General features: G+C 42.0%; 1 protein-coding gene across 12 annotated transcripts in view; it reads right to left on the bottom strand.

The window, feature by feature from the left end:
- Positions 1-20,752, bottom strand: part of FKBP5 (FKBP prolyl isomerase 5) — a 116,896-nt gene that overhangs the window by 7,139 nt on the left and 89,005 nt on the right. For all 12 annotated transcript variants that reach the window (XM_046006364.1, XM_046006363.1, XM_046006362.1 and 9 more), the window contains 3 exons: positions 15,719-15,875; positions 9,420-9,510; positions 6,976-7,059 (listed from right to left, as the gene is read on the bottom strand). In XM_046006364.1, coding sequence (XP_045862320.1) covers positions 6,976-7,059; positions 9,420-9,510; positions 15,719-15,875 — 332 coding nt within the window. The remainder of the gene's footprint in view (positions 1-6,975; positions 7,060-9,419; positions 9,511-15,718; positions 15,876-20,752) is intronic.

The following is a 20,752-nucleotide window of genomic DNA, read 5'->3' as shown; positions in this document are numbered from 1 at the left end:
TCACCAATAGTTGTTGTTTCTTGTGTTGTTGATTTTAGCCATTTTAACAGGTGTGAGGTGATATATGATTGTGGTTTTCATTTGCATTTCCCTGATGAGGAGTGTTATATAATTGTGACTTCCCCAAAACTTTACTAATAGTCTACTGTTGACTGGAAGTCTTATTGATAACAGACAACTGAGCAACACATTTTACTTATTATTTGTGTTATATATGGTATTCTTACAATAAAGTGAGATTAAAACAAGAAAATGTTATTCAGAAAACCATAAAAGAAAATACATTTATGATACTGTACTGCATTTATCGAAAAAAGCCCGTATATAATTGGACTGGTGTAGTTCAAACCCATGTTGCTCAAGGGTTGCTTGTAAGTGTATGTGGCTGTATCCTAGTAGAATGTTACTTCCTAAAACAGGGTGTAGTCTGCTGACCTCTGATCTACAGACAATGGAAATATACATAGTTGAACAGCTTACAACATAAATAACTAAGACACAAATCACATAGGTGTCAGTCGGCGAACTACATGAGAAAAATCTTTCTCCTACCATATTTTACTCTTACCTGATTGGTAGAAAATTAACAACTATGAACTATAACTGTGTAGTTAATTCATGTGAATTAATTATATATATGCTCCATGCAAGAAATTATGGGGCCGGGACAATGTGTTCATTGCCATTTTAAGATGAAAGAAGTGACAGCTGGTAAATACACAAATAAAATGGGAGTACAGGTGAGGAGTCTCTGAAGGATTTGACTATAAGCCTGAAAGCAGATGACACATTCTACCAGGTGGCAGAATTGTCGCCAGATCCCTGAGGATATTAGATCCAATGTCTGACCCATGAGCAGTGTTAAGATCATGTTGCTAGGACTTACCAGTCAAAGCAGTGTATACCCCTCAATGTAGAGGTTTCTCCCCACACTCCAAAGGTCACCCAAAGACTAAGAAGAGAGAAAATCAGAGCAAATCTACGAGAATGATCCAGTTACAAAAGACTTCAAGTGGCTGGTGCAAGAAAGGAGCTCCACTTGTAGGAAGAAGTCCTGATGCTGATTTTTGGTGATGAGGATGGGGCAGACCAGTTCCAAGTGGAAGGTCTAAGTCGGAATTAAAGGAAAGCTACATCTCCCACTGAACATCCCACTTCACAGGTGACTTGTTTAGGGAACAGAAGACTTACAGCACCCACAGGTTCTGCGATAGAAGGGCAGTACGAAAAAATTCTGAGTTTTGAAGGAAAGCATACTAAAATCAAAGTCTATTATCCTCTCGGCCTCAGACATTTGTGATACGGTTATTTATAAGAAAATGAAATCCAGGCCCTTTTATAACAAATGCTGAATTTTTTAAAGATTTTATTTATTTATTTGACACAGAGAGAGAGAGATCACAAGTAGGCAGAGAGACAGGCAAAGAAGGGGAGGGAAGCTGGCTCCCCGCTGAGCAGAGAGCCCAATGTGGGGCTCGATCCCAGGACCCTGAGACCATCTGAGCCACCCAGGCGCCCCAATGCTCAAATTTTTGAGGAAATTATATTATGCATGCTATGGACTGAACTGTGTGTCTCCTGTGCCCCGGATTCACAGGGTGAAGGCCTATCTCTAATATGATGGTATTTGGAGATGGGCCTTTGGCAAGTAATCAGGTTTCGATGGGATCAAGGGTGGGGCCCTCACGATGTACTTAATCCCCTTGCAAGAGACACCAGAGAACTTCCTTCCTCGCTTTCTCCCCTGCCGCTAGCACCTAGGACAGTTCATTCAGGACACAGCAAGCAGGCAGCCATCTGGAACCCACGGAGAGCACTCTCACAAGACACTAACCCTGCTGGCACCTTGATCTTAGACTTCCAGTCTCCAGAAATGTGAGTAAACTCCTGTTCTTTATATCACTCAGTCTACGAGATGTTATTATGGCAGCCCAAGGTAATGAAGACAACACTTACATTTTATCAGAGCCTGAGGCCCACTACTTTTTGAGGCACTACAGAGAAGAAAGTCCTCACAAGTTTCAGGGTTTGTCATTTCTTTCTTTCCCTGTCTTTTCTCTTACTGGATGGGGAGCAACTGAGGATAGGAATCATGTCTTATCCCTTTGGAATATCCAAAGATACTTAGCACAAAGAAGCCCTAGTTAAGGTCAAAGATATAACTATGCAATCAAAACTTTGTCTATCATGGGGAGCAAAAATGGAGACGTGCATAGAAATGAAAGGTATCATTTTACTTAGACTAGGTAAGGACACGTATTTTCTCTCTTCTGCCAGTTGCGTCTTCCTTGTCCTCCTCAAATGTACCTGTTACCTTTTCGTTGTATCTCCTAATGTATTATTATTATTTTTTAAAGATTTATTTATTTGACAGAGAGAGAGATCACAAGTAGGCAGAGAGGCAGGCAGAGAGAGAGGAGGAAGCAGGCTCCCTGCTGAGCAGAGAGCCCGATGTGGGGCTCGATCCCAGGACCCTGGGATCATGACCTGAGCCGAAGGCAGAGGCTTAACCCACTGAGCCACCCAGGCGCCTCTCCTAATGTATTATTATAGGGAAAGAAAAAAGCCAGGGAGGACAATGACCCATATCTTATAATAATGGTAGGTGCTGGGGCACCTGGGTGGCTCAGTCGGTTAAGCACGTGCCTTTGGCTCAGGTTGTGACCCCAGGGTCCTGGGATTGAGCTCCACATTGGGCTCCTTGCTCATCCAGGAGCCTGCTTCTCCTGCCCATCCCCCTCGCTTGAGCGCTTTCCTGTTCTCTCTTTCAGATAAATTAAAAAGAATAATAATAATGGTAGCTTCTAAATAATCAGAATGGTAGAGGGCTATGGTTTCAAAAAACAAGCAAACAAAACAAAACAAAAAACCAAAACCCAAAATACCTAACAGACTTTGTAATAGTTCCTTTACATTTATGCAGCATTTTAATTTCTTAAAAGCTCTTTCATCTGTATCCTAACTGTACTTAGAGCTCAACTTCCAATGAACAAGAATCTTGTTTTGTGGTATTTCTGCTTCTAATGTACTAAAACAGGAGTTTTCAGCGTGGGGGTGATTCTGCTCCCTGGGGGACATCTGGCAATATTTTGTCACAACTGCAAGGAATGTGTGCAAGGAGTGTGCGTGCTACTGGCATCTAGCGGGCAGAAGCCAGGGCTGCCGCTACACATCCTGTAAAGCACAGGACAGCCTCTCAGCATCACAGAGCTGCGCAGCCCCAAATGTCAGTAGTGCCATGGCTGAGAAATGCTGTACTAAATGAATAGAGGGAGGAGAAAGGAGGCAGGGCGGACACTTCCTTAGGAGTTTTTTTTAAAACCTGAAATTCTAGAGTTATGGATGACTTGTTTCTAAATTACAGCATTGGTTTCTTGGTTCAGCAAAGTCAAAACACAGCAAAGCCTGGTTTGTCTGAAAAGGGTTTGGCGGTTGAACGATGATCCTTAACTGACTTGCTCGAGAAATGCTTTTTTCCCAAGGAGCACAAGGGGGCGTGAGAGCCCCGTATCACTGCAAGGTCCTCAGCCTTCTTACCACTGTCTCCAAGTCAGAAAACAGAAACACTAGTCAAGTCCCATAGTTAATGCTCCTGTCCTGCAGGACACTATCAGCTCTGAGGGCAAAAATCAGGTCTGTTTAATTGGCTTGCACAATGCCTGGCACATGTTGTTCTCTGTTAATTATTTTCAGAGTTAAATGAAGATAGTCTTCTGCCTTTCTTCTCTTTAGCCTTCAGAGGTTGATATGAGGAGCTGACAATATAAATAGCAAAACGATTCCCATTTAAAAACTGAGCGCAATTCAGCTCTTTACTAAGGGGAGAAATCTACCTACTTATGTGTAAACCAAACCCAGAGGTCGATGAAACTGGAGCTGTAATGTACCAGATGTCATGAAGTGTAGATTTTTACTTCGCCCCATCTCTGCTCTCACCCACACATCTGGACTCTGCGCATGTGCTCAACGTGCCAAGTCAAACACTCGGAAATACGAAGCCCAGGAGGGCAGAGTGGCAGACTGAAACCTGCCCTGAAATTTTAAAAGGGAATGTGTATAGGAAACTACCTACCAACCATTTTAAAGTCTTACATCTAAAACTAGGATCACTGCTGGGATCTTTTACCTATAATTATGAAGGTGCCTCCAGGGAAGTCTCTAGTAGTACAAAATGTTCGGAGACATTCTGGGAGAAAAGCCTTAGGTCAGTGGTTTTCAACCTTCCATTAATTTTCCCCCAAAAGACTAATGTTTTGACAGATTTTGTCTATCAAACTGCATGTTAAAAATAATATGTTCCATATGTGTGACTGCTGATCCAGATTTTATCCAAAGACCAGTAATTTTTAGAAGTTTCTTAATATTATGAAATACACAAATCACTACTGCAACTGTGATGCTCAGAAGCAACAAAGTTAAGTAACCGTATGGACACAGAAGCCCTGCTTTCTGCCACTGATCACGAATTCTGGTCATCTCTGTGTTCAGCACACAGCTATACAACACGTGGCTTTGCCACATTACTTCATTACCAATACTGTTCCCTAAAGTTCTGAGTCATCAGCAACCAATTAGAGCTTCTGAATAGCTGAGCTGTTTTACTACACAGAGTTGATACAATTCTAGTCAGATGCCAAAACCCCAACTCCCCGCCCCCATCCCCAAACTATTAATATTCTACTTAGAAGTTTGGGAAATAAAAATACAGTAAGGACTTTTATAGACTCCAGGTTTATAGGAAACACCATTTGGGACCTATGGTCCTAAGGGATTTTACAAAAAATATTTCATTCTAGCATATTGTGTATTTGAGTCTACACATAACTCATGTGGAAACTTACTTGAATAGCTTAGAAGTATCCAGTATAGTTCAATTAGAATTTTAAAAAAAAATCAAAATTACTTTTCAAGAATTTTGAAAATCACAGAACTTTAGGGCTGGAAAAAGACTTGGAGATCATTTAATTTAACCCCATCACTTTTAAAAAAAGATTTTACTTATTTATTTATCTCGAGAGAGAGAGAGAGAGAGGGCATAAGCAGGGGAAAGGGCAGGCAGAGGGAGGAGCAGGCTCCCTCCTGAGCAAGGAGCCTCATGCAGGGGTCAGTTCCAGGACCCTGGGATCATGACCTGAGCCAAAGGCAGACACTTAACTGACTGAGCACCCATGTGTCCCATCATCACGTTTTTGTTTTAAGATTTTATTTATTTATTTGTGAGAAAGAGAGAAAGCAAGGAGAGGAGTAGAAGGAGAGGGATAAGCAGACTCCCCAATGAGTGTGGAGCCCACTGCAGAGCTCGAGCCCATGACCTTGAAATCAAGAGTTGGATGCCCAGGGCACCTGGGTGGCTCAGTTGTGAAGCGTCTGCCTTTGGCTCAGGTCATGACCCTGGGATCCTGGGATCAAGCCCCGCATCAGGCTCTCTGCTCAGCGGGAAGCCTGCTTCTCTTTCTTACACTCCCCCTGCTTGTGTTCCCTCTCTCACTGTCTCTCTCTGTCAAACAAATAAATAAAATCTTAGAGGAGAAAAAAAAAGAGTTGGATGCCCAATCGACTGAGCCACACAGGCGCCCTTAACTCCATCACCTTTCACACACAAAAGTAACCTCTTTTGACGTTAAATAGCTTTAAACCACTTGGAGCCATAAAGCCCGGTTTTCCCAATTTGGAGCTTATTACACTATTCCCCCAAGCTTTCTGGTGACCCATACATATTACCTTAGTATATATATAATAGCTATAGATAAATATAAATAATCACATATTAACTATTGAACAGATTTCAAATGTGTTTAGCTATAACCCACAGTAACAAATATGTTTTCAGTTATGATCCAGTACCCACTCACACACAACTGAACAAATTTTATGAAACAAAATTTATCATTACTACATAATATAATGCACTTCCACTAAATTGGTATCATGGCCCAAAAATGTGTCAGTTTTCAAAGTCTGAAAAACAACCACCGCACATATCGGCCCCTGGCTGTGTGAATTCTGCCTTGGTTATATATAGTCTTACATCATTCTCTAGCTGTTTCATGGGGGTAACACTGCTTCCCCCCTACCCCAGACAAGGCTGTCCGTGCAAGAGCAAGTCTCACAGCAGATGCTCCATAAAAACTTGCTGAAGGACAGTTATGCATCACTGCTTTAGGCTGTTGAAAACATCATCCAATTTTTTGGATGGCAGTGGCAAGGATTAAAAAAACCCTTGACAAAACTCCATTCTTTCACTCTTCCTCTCTAAACCCTTTCTGCTGGACATGGAGAAGGTACTTGGTTGGGGGTGGGGAAGCAATGGCAACGGGCAGAACGTTTTGATGAGAACTGCTATTTCTTTTTCTCTTATATCTGGGGGTTTAAGTAACACATTCCTAGATATAACTAGAAATGGCTTTCAAGAAGCAATCAAAACAAATGTCATTCAGGAGTTTTTCAAGATTCCTCACAAAACCAAGTGTGGCAGGGATCATTTTGGCCACTAGAGGAAATGAATATTCTCTTCCTTTTGGTTTCTTCTGGAATCCATGCGAGTTCTCTTTCCTTTTGTATGTGCCTCAGTGGCTCGACTGAGACAGCGGAAAGGAAGATGATGTGAAACTTACCTCCAGGAATTCTCACTTGCTAATTAATTCTACACTTGCTGAGTGCCAACTATGTACCAAAAAAGATGCCTTAGGTCTTGCGAAATACAGTGGTGGGAGGGCAAGCCAGACCTGGCCTGCCTTTATGGACAGTTACAATCTAGAGTAGAATGTGTAAAAGAAACATCTGTATTCTTTTTGTCACATTAATCCATTCCTTCTCACCATTTCTAATACTGAAAATGACAGACTTGTAAAAATTCAGACATACTCTTACCCAAAAGGGTGCTGATAGAATTCAGAGTAGGGGATGTCAGCACAACTCACTGACAACCTGAACAAATTCTTTGGGATGGAAAAGATTGTACAAGGACTCACACACCTTGAAATACACAGTTCCCTTCTCTTTGACAATGGCAGCCTGCTCCAATTTTTCTTTGGTGTCCATCTCCCAGGATTCTTTGGCCTGTTGTGTAAATTTGTAACAACGGTTAGATGAACAGAGAAGGAAAGAGCATCAGCTAATGGCTGTAAGAACACACAGTGGTTTCTTCTAAGATACCCGCACCTCAAGACGCACTGGCTTTTAAAACTGGGTGCCACTGCCCACTCACTGCTAGGCTAGAACTCACCTTCCACAATGACCAAGCTGCAGTCTGGCCCGTGGTGCCCAAGAAGGAAGAGCAGGCAAAAGCACAGTACGGAACCTAAGCCATCGTGTGCTGTTAAAGAGCGCATCTTTGGAGTTATGAGGTGAGGACACACAACATAACCCAGCGTCCCTCATCTCCCTCCCACAAACTTCCCCAGCAAACTGCCATTACAATTTCAGCAAGTTGTTCCTCTCAAGCCTCAGTGTTTCAAACTCTAAAACGGGAACACTACTATAGTCAAGTCACAGATATGTATTCACACACAATTTTTTAAATGCCAGGCCAGGTCATTGTCTCTCCAGTGGAACAACTAAAGCCTCCAAACTGTGTCAATCTGCAGATGGGTACCTGGGGGATTTCAAGTAAAACATAGATGCAGAAATATTTCCAGGGATTTCGTGACCATTTGCTATTTTGTATGGTGTGTATTATCACTCTCCACCATTAGAGATAGGAATCCAGAGCCCACTGCACTTTCAGTCTGAATGGCTGGATTTAAAGGGAGTGTCAAGAGGCAACAGAACAATCTGGGATCCTTTGGGGGAAATGACAGTGGCGGTGTCAGGGCTACTACTGCAGGAATTACGAAACCGGAGGAACTGTACAATTCTCCCTATTCAAGAAACAATTACTGATGTATTCCTGCGGCCACCGCCCCACCAAGTGAATAATGAGAGTTACCAGTCTTTCTGGCAACCCTGTGTTGCTTCTGACAATTTAGCTCTATTATTTTAAAATCTAGTAACAAGGACCCTCAGTATTTTTTATACAGAGTTTGGTTTCTATGGGGTATAAGTGTGTTATTAATACTATGAGGCAGAGAATTAAAATGTTGCTTCCAACAACATCACACTTTCACCTGGTTTCAAATATACATGGTTTCAAATATCCTGGAGCCACGCTCTTGGAGCGGGGAGCGCGTGGGGGCTCCTTACAGCACACAACAGTGAGAATGCGCCACGGTAAAGAAGCGTCTGCTGGGCTGTGGATGGGAGGGGGCTGTGGCTTACTTGACTAAAATGGAAATGGGAAAGCCAAGGTTGAAATAACCATATGCTAAAGATTATTTTCTCTCTCTTTAATAATAAAAACCATCGTGCGATGGAGGCAGCTTTGGAGGACTGGAGCTGAGCTGGCAGGCCTTCAGGAGAGATACCCGGACAATACGCAATGGTCCTGACAAAAGCATAATATGGTTGTTTGGGGGAACATGGAGTGTGAGGGGTATGATCAGGAACATCACTGTTGGGGGAGAATCCCAAAGCAGCCTTTCCCTGATTTCCCTGGCCCAAAGTTCCAGCCCCACAGGACAATCATTTCCTTACTAAGTCTAATAGAATATAAACAGTCACATTTCCAGTCCACAGCTTAACGTACAGAACACAGGGGTAGCGCTACAGGCCTACAGAATGCAGTTCTTAGAAGCTCTCCGGGAAGAGCCGGGCCTTGGATTTGCAGAGGGGACTTTGCTGGCCATGATGGCATGCCTAAGCACAGACATCTGCTTTGTGTGTGTCGGGTGAAACTGCTGCTCGGAGCCTCCAGAGGTAGGCCTGAGACAAACACGCTCCAGGAGGGCTGCTGCTTCTGGAACTCAAAGCAACTGACAAACTCTCTCATTTTTAGACGTGGACGGGTAGGAAAAGAAAAGGCTGGAGGGTCAGCAGGTTTGTCTCTTGTGTCTCTTGTCACAGAGCCTGGTGGTCCATGATGCCTTGCATTTTGGATAACTTCCTTTCCACGACTCCAAGAAGGGTACAATCCATTCAGCTTCGGAAAACTGCACCCCACTCCCCCAAGGAGCTGCTTGGCAGAACGTGGACCTTTTTGTCTTCAACCCAGGAAAAAAAGTACAGAAAGAACAAGTCTAGGAACAAATAAGGGAACAAGTCTTGGATTCTATCCAAAAAAGTTAAAAAAAAAAAAAAAGGCTGACACGTAGGAACAAAATAAGAACACTGAGCTCCTTAGCTGTGTATCAGCTGTGCAGTATCAGTTCTCCCAGACTCTGGGAGCAGTGTCAAAGGCAAGAGACAAACTTCGTCACAAAAAGCACAACATACGAATAAATACCATCTATCCACACCACTAATAACAATGTAAGATAGTCGTTTCTGGGAAGTGGACAGAGAAGAAATCTACCATGATTTAGAGAAGTTGGTTATTTTCTCACCTTTTCGAAGCTCTTAAGTGTCACTTCATATATAAGCTCAGCATTAGGTTCAATGCCAAATTTCGGCTTTCCTGCCTCTCCAAAACCGTATCTGAAATGGAGAGTAAGAAAACAAAACTTTAAAAGAACTGATGTATTTCCAGGCACTTCCTCTGGTGTTCTGAGGCATCATGTTAGCACAGAGCTCTCATCTGCACCCTACACACATTGGGGACCCTGAAGACAAACCAGCTGTGGGTCAGAAGGTACAGTGTAGTATCCCTGCTTGGCTTTTGAAGGAACCAGGCTAGATTTCGTTTTTTTTTCTCCTTCATCATCACATGTAATGTTAACACCTGTACACCTTGGGAAAGCTTGTTTGAGGGGATTTTAAGATTTTATTTATTTATTTGACAGAGAGATCACAAGTAGGCAGAGAGGCAGGCAGAGAGAGGAGGGGAAAGCAGGCTCCCCACTGAGCAGAGAGCCCGATGCGGGGCTCAATCCCACAAAACCGGGATCATGACCTGAGCCGAAGGCAGAGGCTTTAACCCACTGAGCCACCCGGGCACCCCTTGAGGGGATTTTAAATGTCACTGCCTTTTCCTCTGCTTTATGTAATATCTAGTTCTTTTTATAAAATAGCCATTGTTTGGTTATCAGGACTTTCCCTCAGAGGTTTATCAGCAGGACAGAGACAACAGACACTGTGATTTCTACAACGCTGTTTATTAGTAGCTATGTTATATAAGACACTTTTAACTTAACAGGGGACTCTCCTTCCAGTAGTACCACTTCCAGTCAGATAAATGGCAGGGGTGGGGGGAAGAAAGGAAAAACATCAGGAAAGAAATTCATCCTCCCAGTATTTCTGCAAGACATTTAAAAGGACACTGGAACACACAAATGATAGAACAAACACATAATCAAAAAGACCAGCCCTGGGGCGCCTGGGTGGCTCAGTGGGTTAAGCCTCTGCCTTCGGCTCAGGTCATGATCTCAGGGTTCTGGGATCGAGCCCCGCATTGGGCTCTCTGCTCAGCAGGGAGCCTGCTTCCTCCTCTCTCTCTGCCTGCCTCTCTGCCTACTTGTGACCTCTGTCAAATAAATAAATAACATCTTAAAAAAAAAAAAAAAAGACCAGCCCTAGCAAAGCTCTAACCCCCATCAAGAGAAATACTCTTAGAGCTCCGCAGCTATCATGCCATAAACACGACGCCTGGGAGCCAAAATGTACTGAAGAAAATGACTGAGGGTCTATAAATTGTTTTTCTATTTTCTTTCAGATCACCAAAAGACTTTAGCAAAACCCAAAGCATTCAAGAAGCACACATCTCCTAGAACGGAAGTTCTGCTGGTGGTTGGTCTGTCTGGTCCAATGGATTCCCAGCGTTCAGTACAATGCCCAGCATATTTTGGAAGTGTTCACTGGAATATATTCTGTTCCCGTATGTTTCAAGGCCAAACTACTCTTGAATACATGGAATGGTACTGCAAGATAACTTAGTAAATCCCCACTTTCAGGCTATGGGCTGAAGAATGCCCAAACCCGGTGGCTGCTAATACCTCCCACTTTCTCTGGGGCAAAACAACTAGAAGGGGGTAGACTCCTATCCTCTGCTTATACCACTTTCTTTACCCCTTGCCTGAAATTTTCAGGAAGAAAGTACTTACTCACCTCCACTATTACACAAGAAAATAAAAGCTGGAGCCAGAGAGAGGCAAAGAGGCACAAAGAGAGTTGGTAGGAATGTGGTAGTTTTAATAGCAGGGCAAAGGGTATCTTCAGCAAAGAAATCAAAGAGGATGTAATTACCAGTGGCCAATTTTAGGCAGTCATGACTAGTTTTGTACTTCGAGCTCTTAGACCCATGTAGCTCCTATTTGCTTTCTACCATCTGGTAAATAATAGAACATTCCTTAACTGCGGGGAACTAGGTAGACAGGTGAGTCCTTGCTGATCATGTTTACTGACAGAATGTGGCGTTTGGAACCTTGTGATCAACAGGTACAAACCCAACAGACAGTATGACACTTACCTTAGGCCAGTGACTCTCGACAGGGGTGATTTTAATCCATCCCCCCAATAGGGATATTTGGTAATATCTAGACATTTGGGGTTTGCCACAACTACCGGGGTGCTACGAGCGTGTAGTGGTTAGAACATCCCATAACATGCAGAATAGTTGCCACAACCAAGAAAGATCTGGCCCCAAATGTCGACAGTGCTGAGGATAAGACAAGCTGCTTAGAGGAACTCATGAATCAAAGTCCCATGGCTAGGGGTGGGGGCAATGGGGGGCTTCACATGAAGGACTCTGAGAAGACTTATGTAGAGTATACAATCCTGGGGAGGCGTAAGCCCACACCAAACTCTTTTGAGAGCATCTAGTCTGACTTCCAGGTTATACAGAAAGCTGTCTGACTTATGCTAGATGGGCCTGGGCACTGAAGGACCTGGGGCTCACAAATTCATTTGACTGAAAGAACACCACAAATGGAATTCCAGGACTTAGCCCAAAGATACAAAGCTACAGTAACAAAGAATCTGGTAGTAATGTTCTTGAATTAACAGTTGCCTGCAGACAGCAGAGACACAAAACGTGACTATTAATGACCGTTAAGGCTTTATGTGCATATAAGAAGTATTTGTACCACAAGTGCTTACTGACTGCTTCATTTTTACAGATGAAGAAACTGAGGCTCAGAGAGTAGTGCTTCCGGAGAGTCACACAAAGTGGCAGCAGCAGAGCCAGGATTTAAATTCAGACTCTCTGTGTCCCTGGAAAACTGTTTATTGTTTAATCTGCCACTGCCTCATAACTAAACACTATGTGTCTTGGCAGCCCGTGTTTTCGTCTGGGGTTGGTGCAGGACAGAAACATAAGGAAAGGGAGGGAAAAAAACTGTAACTAGCCATACCTTACCTGAAATGAATACAATACAAAAGTACTGAACAGTATTAAACACAATATAAAAGATGCTGTTCTGAGAAGGAAAAAAATTGGTTTTGTGGATGTGTTTTAGGAATTTATTATGAAAACATCCCACCAAATAGTCTGTCAGAGTCGCAGAGGTGTGCCCTGAACATCTTCTAGAGAACGAAATGCAGATGATGCAAGAGAACTATAGAGCGTGAGTCTGTGGCAGCCACACTCATGGCGACGCTGGGATGCAGTGTTCTGTGGTGTGTGGGGATCTGAGCAACACAAGCAAGCCCACGGCGGACACTCACAGCCGCCTGCCGTGGGGCCGGCCTGCCTGTCTGGACAGCATTCTGCCGGGCGTGTCCGGCCGGCCGCACACTGCTGAGTAGGCACGTCATATACCTCAACGCATTAGCCAGGATCTTGAAAAGAACAGGTTTCTTTCTAACCGTGCTGAACTGTTTCCATGAATGTCTGAAAAACTTTTGTACCTAGAAATTTTTGAGAACTTGATTACTTTTATGACTGAAAAGATTGGAAAAACCCACTGTATGTTAAAACAGGGTTTCCTTTTTCTTGTGGTCTGCGGGGCAAAATGGAGTAGAAAAATCGTCACCACCATAGCAATCACAGCAAATACACCGAGTGTTTCTAGGTGTCAGGCACGCTGCAGAGTTCTTCACGTGCATTAATTACCTCATTCAGACCTCTACAACTTTATGTTCGTAGATCTTGTTATCCCCATTTTATGGAAAGAGAAGCTGAGGCTGAGGAGAGTTAAGTGACTTGCCCAAGCAGACACAGCTGGTAAGGTACGGGGGGAGGCACTATCCATTAATGACGCAACAAACAATTTAAGTGTGCAAGGAACTATTTGCCTGGATTATGTAAGGATGATTTCTGTATCTCTTTGCCATTAAACTTGAGACAGCTGCCTCCGAGGCTGTCTTGTTAGCTAGCTCAAAATATAATGAACTGATTCATAAAATCTATGCTTGCATGTATGCAGAATTATCTATCCTCCAGGAGCTTAAATCAGCAAGCATACAGGGAACATAAATACCACTCTCTTTATATCAGTCTAGAACAACAATTTTAGAAAGCTACATTAAAAATAATTAGCTATTACCTGGATATGGAGGAGACAGCCTTCTCTATGCTCTGAGTAAAAAACAGTTCCTTCTAGAATGAGAGAAATAAGTTCACCTGAAAGTGAACAACTATAGGGTAAATGTAAATAAAACACACTAAAACAGAAATATAGTAGTGGAAAAAGGATGACAGAGAAAAAGAAAGCATGAAATAAAAAGTGCCTCCATGAAGGCTGTAAAAGGGGTCAAGGTGCAGAGCATTTGTAGGCCTGGCGAAACCCTCATTTGAGAAATAGAATTAGGGCTCGAGTATGAGGGCAAAGAGGAATATGCTACTGGATTACTCCTGAGGCTCCACAAAGGCAAGCAACTGTACAAAAGGCCGACTGTACCTACTGGTGAGTGCAGGCCATCCGGATCCTCAAGAACTCAGATCCTAGGGGCTGAAATCCAAGGAGCCAGAGAGGGAGGAGACAGCAGATAAGCAGATGCGCTTTCATGCAAACAGAATCAAAACACCCTGGTTTCTCTCAAGGGTCTATTTCTCAAGATAGAAGGGTTAGATTCATGGTATAATTTTAGGTCTAAAAATAATACCAAACATGTTTTCACAAGAGAGCTGTTGGTGTCTGATAGTTCTAAGCTGGGAAGTGCTAATGGATATCCTTATGATGGGAAAAATTTAGGCAAAAATGAGTCATCTCCGCTGCCTTTAGATCCAGGAAGAACACTTTTTTTTTTTCAGGGACTCTGTATAAGAACAGGTGGCACAAATTCAAGTAGTAATAAATCATCCAAATGCTTCTTCTACTTCCAACCCTCACATGTTTTACTGCCTCCCATCTAATTTAGAGAAAAGGAAGGAGAGAGGCAGGAGAATCATGTGAGATGGGCCAATAGCTTCCTGTCTTGGCAATATGGCAGGCAAAACAATTAAGCAGCAAAACTTGCCTGTCAGTCCTCTCTTTGACACACAATAGTCAAGTAAATAGGCTCGCAGATCTTTGTGATATTATATGGCCCATTAATTCACTCCATGACTTAACTGTTGCCTGAATTAATTGTTTCCACTATTAGCCTTAACTTCATTGGAAACTCTAAAACGTTGATTGAAAAAACAAGTATATACATACTCTTTTTTTTTTACTGAAGTACAGCGGAGTACATTATATCAGTTTCAGGTGTACAGCACAGTGATGTGACAATTCTACATATTACACTAGGCTCACCATGATAAATTCAGTTATCTATTAGCATATAATATTAGCACAATATTATTTACTATATTCCCTATGCTATATATTTCATCCCTGTGACTTATTTTATAACCATAAGTTTGTACCTCTTAATTCCCCCTTTGCCTTGTGCTCAACAGGTACCCCCTGCCCCCAAATCCTCTGGCAACCACGAGTTTGTTCTATTTATGATTCTGTTTTGTTTTTTTTTTTTTAGATTCCACATATAAGTGAAATCATATGGTATTTTTCTCAGTCTGGCTTCTCTCACTTAAGCATAATGCCTTCTAGGTCCATCCATGTTACAAATATAAAACACTGATGAAAGAAATTGAAGAGGACACAAACGGAAAGATATACCATGCTTATGGATTGGAAGTATTAATATTATTAAAATATCCATACTGGCCAAAGCAATCTACAAATTCAATGCAATCTCTGTCAAGATATCAATAGTATTTTGGGGCGCCTGGGTGGCTCAGTGGGTTAAGCCTCGGCCTTTGGCTCGGGTCATAGTCCCAGGGTCTTGGGATCGAGCCCCGCATCGGGCTTTCTGCTCAGCAGGGAGCCTGCTTCCTCCTCTCTCTCTGCCTGCCTCTCTGCCTACTTGTGATCTCTGTCTGTCAAATAAATAAATACAATCTTAAAAAAAAAAGATATCAATAGTATTTTTTACAGAACTAGAATAATCCTAAAATTTATAAGGAACCACACAAGACCCTGCATAGTCAAAGCAATCTAGAGAAAGAAGAACAAAGGTGAAGGTATCACACTCCCAGACTTTAAGACAGACTACAAAACTGCAGTAATCCTGGCACAAAATAGATCAATGGAACAAGATAGAGAGCCCAGAAATAATCCACATTTATTTGGTCAATTGATCTGTGCCAGAAGGGGCAAGACTATATAATGGAGAAAAGATGGTCTCTTCAGTAAATGGTGTGAGGAAAACTGAAGAACTATATGCAAAAGAATGAAAGCAGACCTCCGTCTTATAACACACACACACTCTAAAATCCCTGTCCTTTAGATAACTTCACTGTGTACTGAGCTGGTATGCTGCTTACCGTGGTCCAAGATATAAAATACATTGTTCTTCCCGTTGCATTTTCTCCAGGGCTTTGTCAATTCCAATTGGAATGTCATGGTCTTCTCCTTCCCCAACAATGAATACCACATCTCTGCAATCAAACGTCCTTCCATCGTAGCGGCCTTCCAGGTGAACTGAGGGCGAGGAGACAGGTCAGTCAATAAAGCTGCTCCACAGGTCTGGCTAATTTAGAGAAATGATAAATGATTATTTCCCCTTTCTCATTTCATCTAGAGACACACGGGGTATGTCCTGTTGACACTTTACCTACCCAGTCTGAAAATTTAAGAGCAATCCTATTTCTAAGTTTAAACTTGTAATTACCAACAACTCTATCAATAAGATAACTCGGGGTGGCGGGGGCGGCGCGGAGGGCACCTAGGTGGCTCAGTTGGTTACGTGGCCAACTCTTGATTTCAGCTCAGGACATGCTCTCAGGGTCCTGGGATAGAGCACTGTGTCAGGCTCCCTGCTCAGCAGTGGCAAGTCTGCTTGAGGAGTCCCTCTCACCCTCTCCCTCTGCCCCCCACCATCTCTATAAAATAAACAAATACATCTTGAAAAAAAAATAAGATAACTTAAGGGAAAAACAGAAAAAAGCAGAAACACAGGTTTAATTTAAACCTACTATATGACAGAAATTTCCTCACCTGTAACACAGGATCAAGAAATGCTAGAATTGGGGCGCCTGGGTGGCTCAGTAGGTTAACCCGCTGCCTTCAGCTCAGGTCATGATCTCAGGGGTCCTGGGATCGAGTCCCACATCGGGGTCTCTGCTCGGCAGGGAGCCTGCTTCCCTCTCTCTCTCTCTGCCTGCCTCTCTGCCTACTTGTGATCTCTCTCTCTCGCTGTCAAATAAATAAATAAATAAAATCTTAAAAAAAAAAAAAAAGAAATGCTAGAATATTTACTAGATAATTATCAAGGTGCAACGAACTTAGTATCAAGTATACAATGACCTAAACATTTATAACTACATTTTGACTTCAGATGCTTGGGGGGAAAAAACAACTAAATGACTATTTCCCCAAAGATAAACAAAAGTTAACTGAATAAAGCAGCTCTTTTTTCTTTCTTAAGAGTCTTAATCTCATTCACAAATATATTTGAGTAAAAACAGAAAACCCAAAGCCAGCATCATCAATAACTGTATCATAGCTATATGCTTCACTGGAGTGATAACTGTAAAGTGTGAAGGAATCATCAGTCTACTATAACTTCACAAATCAAATTATTTAACCATCTCTTCTGAAACGTTATGAGGTCACTTTCTTGGGGCCTAATTTCCTGCTCCACTTAGACTCACTCACCTCATTCCCAGGGTGATTTCCTATCAGATAAAAAGCTTTTGTTTCTTCAAGACAAAATAGGAAAAATGCATATAGATATGTATTTTTTCTTGATCCATTACTTTTTTTCTAGGATAAGCAACTCTCTGAATCTTTCCGACTACTTTTCATAAGAAAGACATTCATTTTCTTCCACTTGGGTCTTTGACTCAGTAAGAAAAGATGGATGGCTCACGCAATAGCACAGCAGTCACCAAGCAAAGTAATAATTGGTCTTTCCTAAGAAAATTCTTTATTCTAACCTCTGTAATGGCCTGGATTCAAATGTAACAATTTCCTAAAATTCTTCTTTTCTAACACGAGTTTCTCTAACTTTAACTTGCTTTAGAGAGACTAAAAATTACTCATTATGTTATACTTGTTTCATGAGACAATTATTAGTTTCCAAACATAAATTCAATTCCAACTTACTCTACTTTTGAATTACATGATCTCAAAGGTCCTCTGAAGTTCTACAATCCAATGAATCTATGACTCAGTGATACAGTTCTCTGATACAGGCCAGAAACCAGTTTCAAAGCCAATTTCTGCATTAATTATTTGATCAGGTTACCTTTAAGCCCAAGCCTGAAAAATTCGAGAAACCCTGAAAAGCAAATGGTAGTGGTATAGATGTCAAGAGTCACAATGTCACATGGACATTTATGCTTTAAAGCGCTCTATCCTGGGGTGCCTGGGTGGCTCAGTGGGTTAAGCATCTGCCTTCGGCTCAGGTCATGATCCCAGGATCCTGGGATTGAGCCCCATATTGGGCTCTCTGCTCAGCAGGGAGCCTGCTTCTCTCTCTCCCTCTGCCTGCCCCTCTGCCTTTCTCTCTCATTCTCTGTCAAATAAATAAAATCTTAAAAATAAATAAATAAAGTTCTCTATCCTTTTCTGATTTACTAGGATAAGACCATCCTGATGTGCTTCCAACAAAGATGTAGGATGGAGTCCAAGAAACTTGGGCCAAATTAGAGAGAGGTGTGACTCTCCAAACAAGGGCAAGAAATACACTGGCTCTCAGGGTGGAGCTGATATACAGGAATTTTGCTCCATGTCCCACAGTCATAAAAGTAGCTGATCCTCTCTATTACAATCACTTTTGGAATGTTCTAGATCATATAAAACTCAATCAATTGATAGCACACTGAAAATTCTTTTGAACTGGGAAATAGTCTCAAAATGAATTCAGCTTTATTATTTTCAGATACATCTAGAGAGGTTCTGCAGGGTGTCTAAGGCTAAAGATATTTTTACTTAAATAAATAAAAATTGATGTTGCTAAAGGAATTGAAAGTCCTGAGAAGTTTATGCTCTTACATATTTTAAAATCTGCCCAAGAAATTTGATGTAGACTAATGTGATGATACTTTTCATGGAAAAAAAAATTGCTGAGCAAAGTGAGTTTCAGCTCTGAATTGAGGAATATTCTCAAGACTTGAGACTTATTATCCTAGTACTTCACAACTCAGCTGACAGATTTTTCTGTCTGAGGTTTATTGTTAGAAATGTCTTCCTCCCTAAAGGAGAGTACATTTAGTCGGGGAGGAAACTATCAGTACATTCATTGTGGTTTTTGGTTGATCAAGTTTGAATGTGTTTTCAAAACAGGAAATCCAGAGACTCTGCAAAGGATTCCTGCCTGTGTGTCAGTTTCCTAGGCCAGTTTTCAGCTTGATGCATGTACTTGATGTTAAAATTATATAAATAATTTTAGAAGTTCTCTTTACGTGGGACAACCCATATTAGAGGGGGAAAAAAAGACTGGCTACTAATAATAAATGTGTTGGGAAAGATAAGTGAAGCAAGCAAGCAAAAAAAGATTTCAAATTATAAGGAAGGCAAGGAAACTATAATGAAAGCAAGACAATAAAAGACAATAAATGACAGAACCAATTTTTATGGCTACCTTATAGGAAAGTAAAAATCCGCAATAATTCTCATATTTAGTACCTTTTATATGGACTAATCTTTTTTTTTTTTTTTTGGTATATCTCTTTTAAGTTGGACCTGAACACTACCTACAGTGCCATCAAGTCTTCAACTGATACATGCGCGCGTGCACACACACACACACACATACCAGTTCATGTGTACAAAGAAAACCACAGCCTTTTCAAATCTCAATGTCAGTGTGAGAGAAGGTGTCACAGGTTCAAGGAGTATATAACCCATTGATTCTTTACATCTACAAGTAGCAAAGGCTATCTTTCTGTTAACTGATTTCTAAACTCGGAACACTGGTGTGACAAGTTCTACAAGACTGCTGACAAGAACTCACACGCCACCCTGGAGCCACAGAAATGCCACCGACGGTCACAGCAGAGGCCCCCTTCATGGTGACAGATCAAACATGCCTGGCTCCTCCAGGTCCAATGCTTGGGTTTGTTTTTGTTTTTTTAATTGTCTCAACAATTGATACAAAAGAAAACCGTGGCAGCTTTGGCTAGGAAGACCTGTAGTTGCTTTTGACCTTGCATCTCTTAGTACAAATACTCACTTAATAAATATTTAATAATAACCATCATGACTCACTGGGAGCTCGGCCTCTAGGGCTCAAGAGGTCTGTTGCTAATTCCAACCAGCATGATTTACGGGAAGTAAATGATCTATGACGTGTCCAAAGAGAATAAAAGTACATACAGGATGCTTAGGGCTTTTTTGGTAGAGGAAAAAAAAAAAAAAAGACACAAAAAGGAACAACATTTTCTCTTGACTTAAAATCCATGGAACTTGGAGGGGGGAGGTCCTCCAAACCCCATGAAGTCAAACCAAATGAAATTACCCGAGCTTTGCTGAGCAATCCGAGTGTAACCACATCAAGTAAGCCGGGTCTGCTGCAAAACATCACTTAAACTGGAGCTCTGACTTATTGTTCTCTTACTGCCCTAGAGCAATTTTGTTTTGAAGAGCACAGAACACCCTGTTCTGAATGTGGCTGGCACATGAACTCGATGTGCTGACAGCAATTTGTACTCCGATTAAAATAGGGGGGAAAAGGAAAGAGTGTACTGCAGTAACAAAAACTGGAATGCGAGAACCCAAAAACTGTAGACTTTGTATTTTAGGAAGCAGAACTGAGAAGGAGGCTCCATAACCTAAAAAAAAAAAATGTGCCGTAAATGCTCCAGCCTAAAGATGTTAGCTCTGGTGAGTGTCTGTTTTCCCCTTTTCTAATTATAGTAGCTGGTGTCTGATAGCTTTGCACTCATTCCCAAAACAATTACTGGGTCATGGGGATCTGAATGGGAATGTTGTAATGGCATTACTACTAGACAAGACCAGTCATCTGGCCAGAGAAAACCAGGTTGTGACAGGTTACTCCCACATGGCAAGGGCTTTTTCTGCTGCCTAGTTCATGCCAAATGAGTTTCTCTCTGCCTGCCTAATAGAGCAGAACATCCAAGAGATAGTGGATTCTTAATGACCCCCTGAAAAGGCAAATAAGGAAACAGAGATGGAGTTCTAAATCAGGAGAGGCAGATTAATCACTGATTAGAAAAGAAACTGCAAACATGGTGGTCAGATTTCCCCCAAACTGCCTCCTTCCTCCTCTGCACCACCGTCTACTGTGCAAGACGACCAAGTAACATCGTGCGATCGCGGATGGAACTGAGGGGCAGTGGCTAACTGCGGGCAGGCGGACACCCCAGTTACCTGACTAGAAGAATTCATGCAAA

Source organism: Meles meles, chromosome 5 (genome assembly GCF_922984935.1).
Source record: "Meles meles chromosome 5, mMelMel3.1 paternal haplotype, whole genome shotgun sequence".
NCBI classification, from domain to species: domain Eukaryota; kingdom Metazoa; phylum Chordata; class Mammalia; order Carnivora; family Mustelidae; genus Meles; species Meles meles.
The sequence above is the reverse complement of the archived record's forward strand: the minus strand, read 5'-3'. Positions and strand labels throughout refer to the sequence as shown.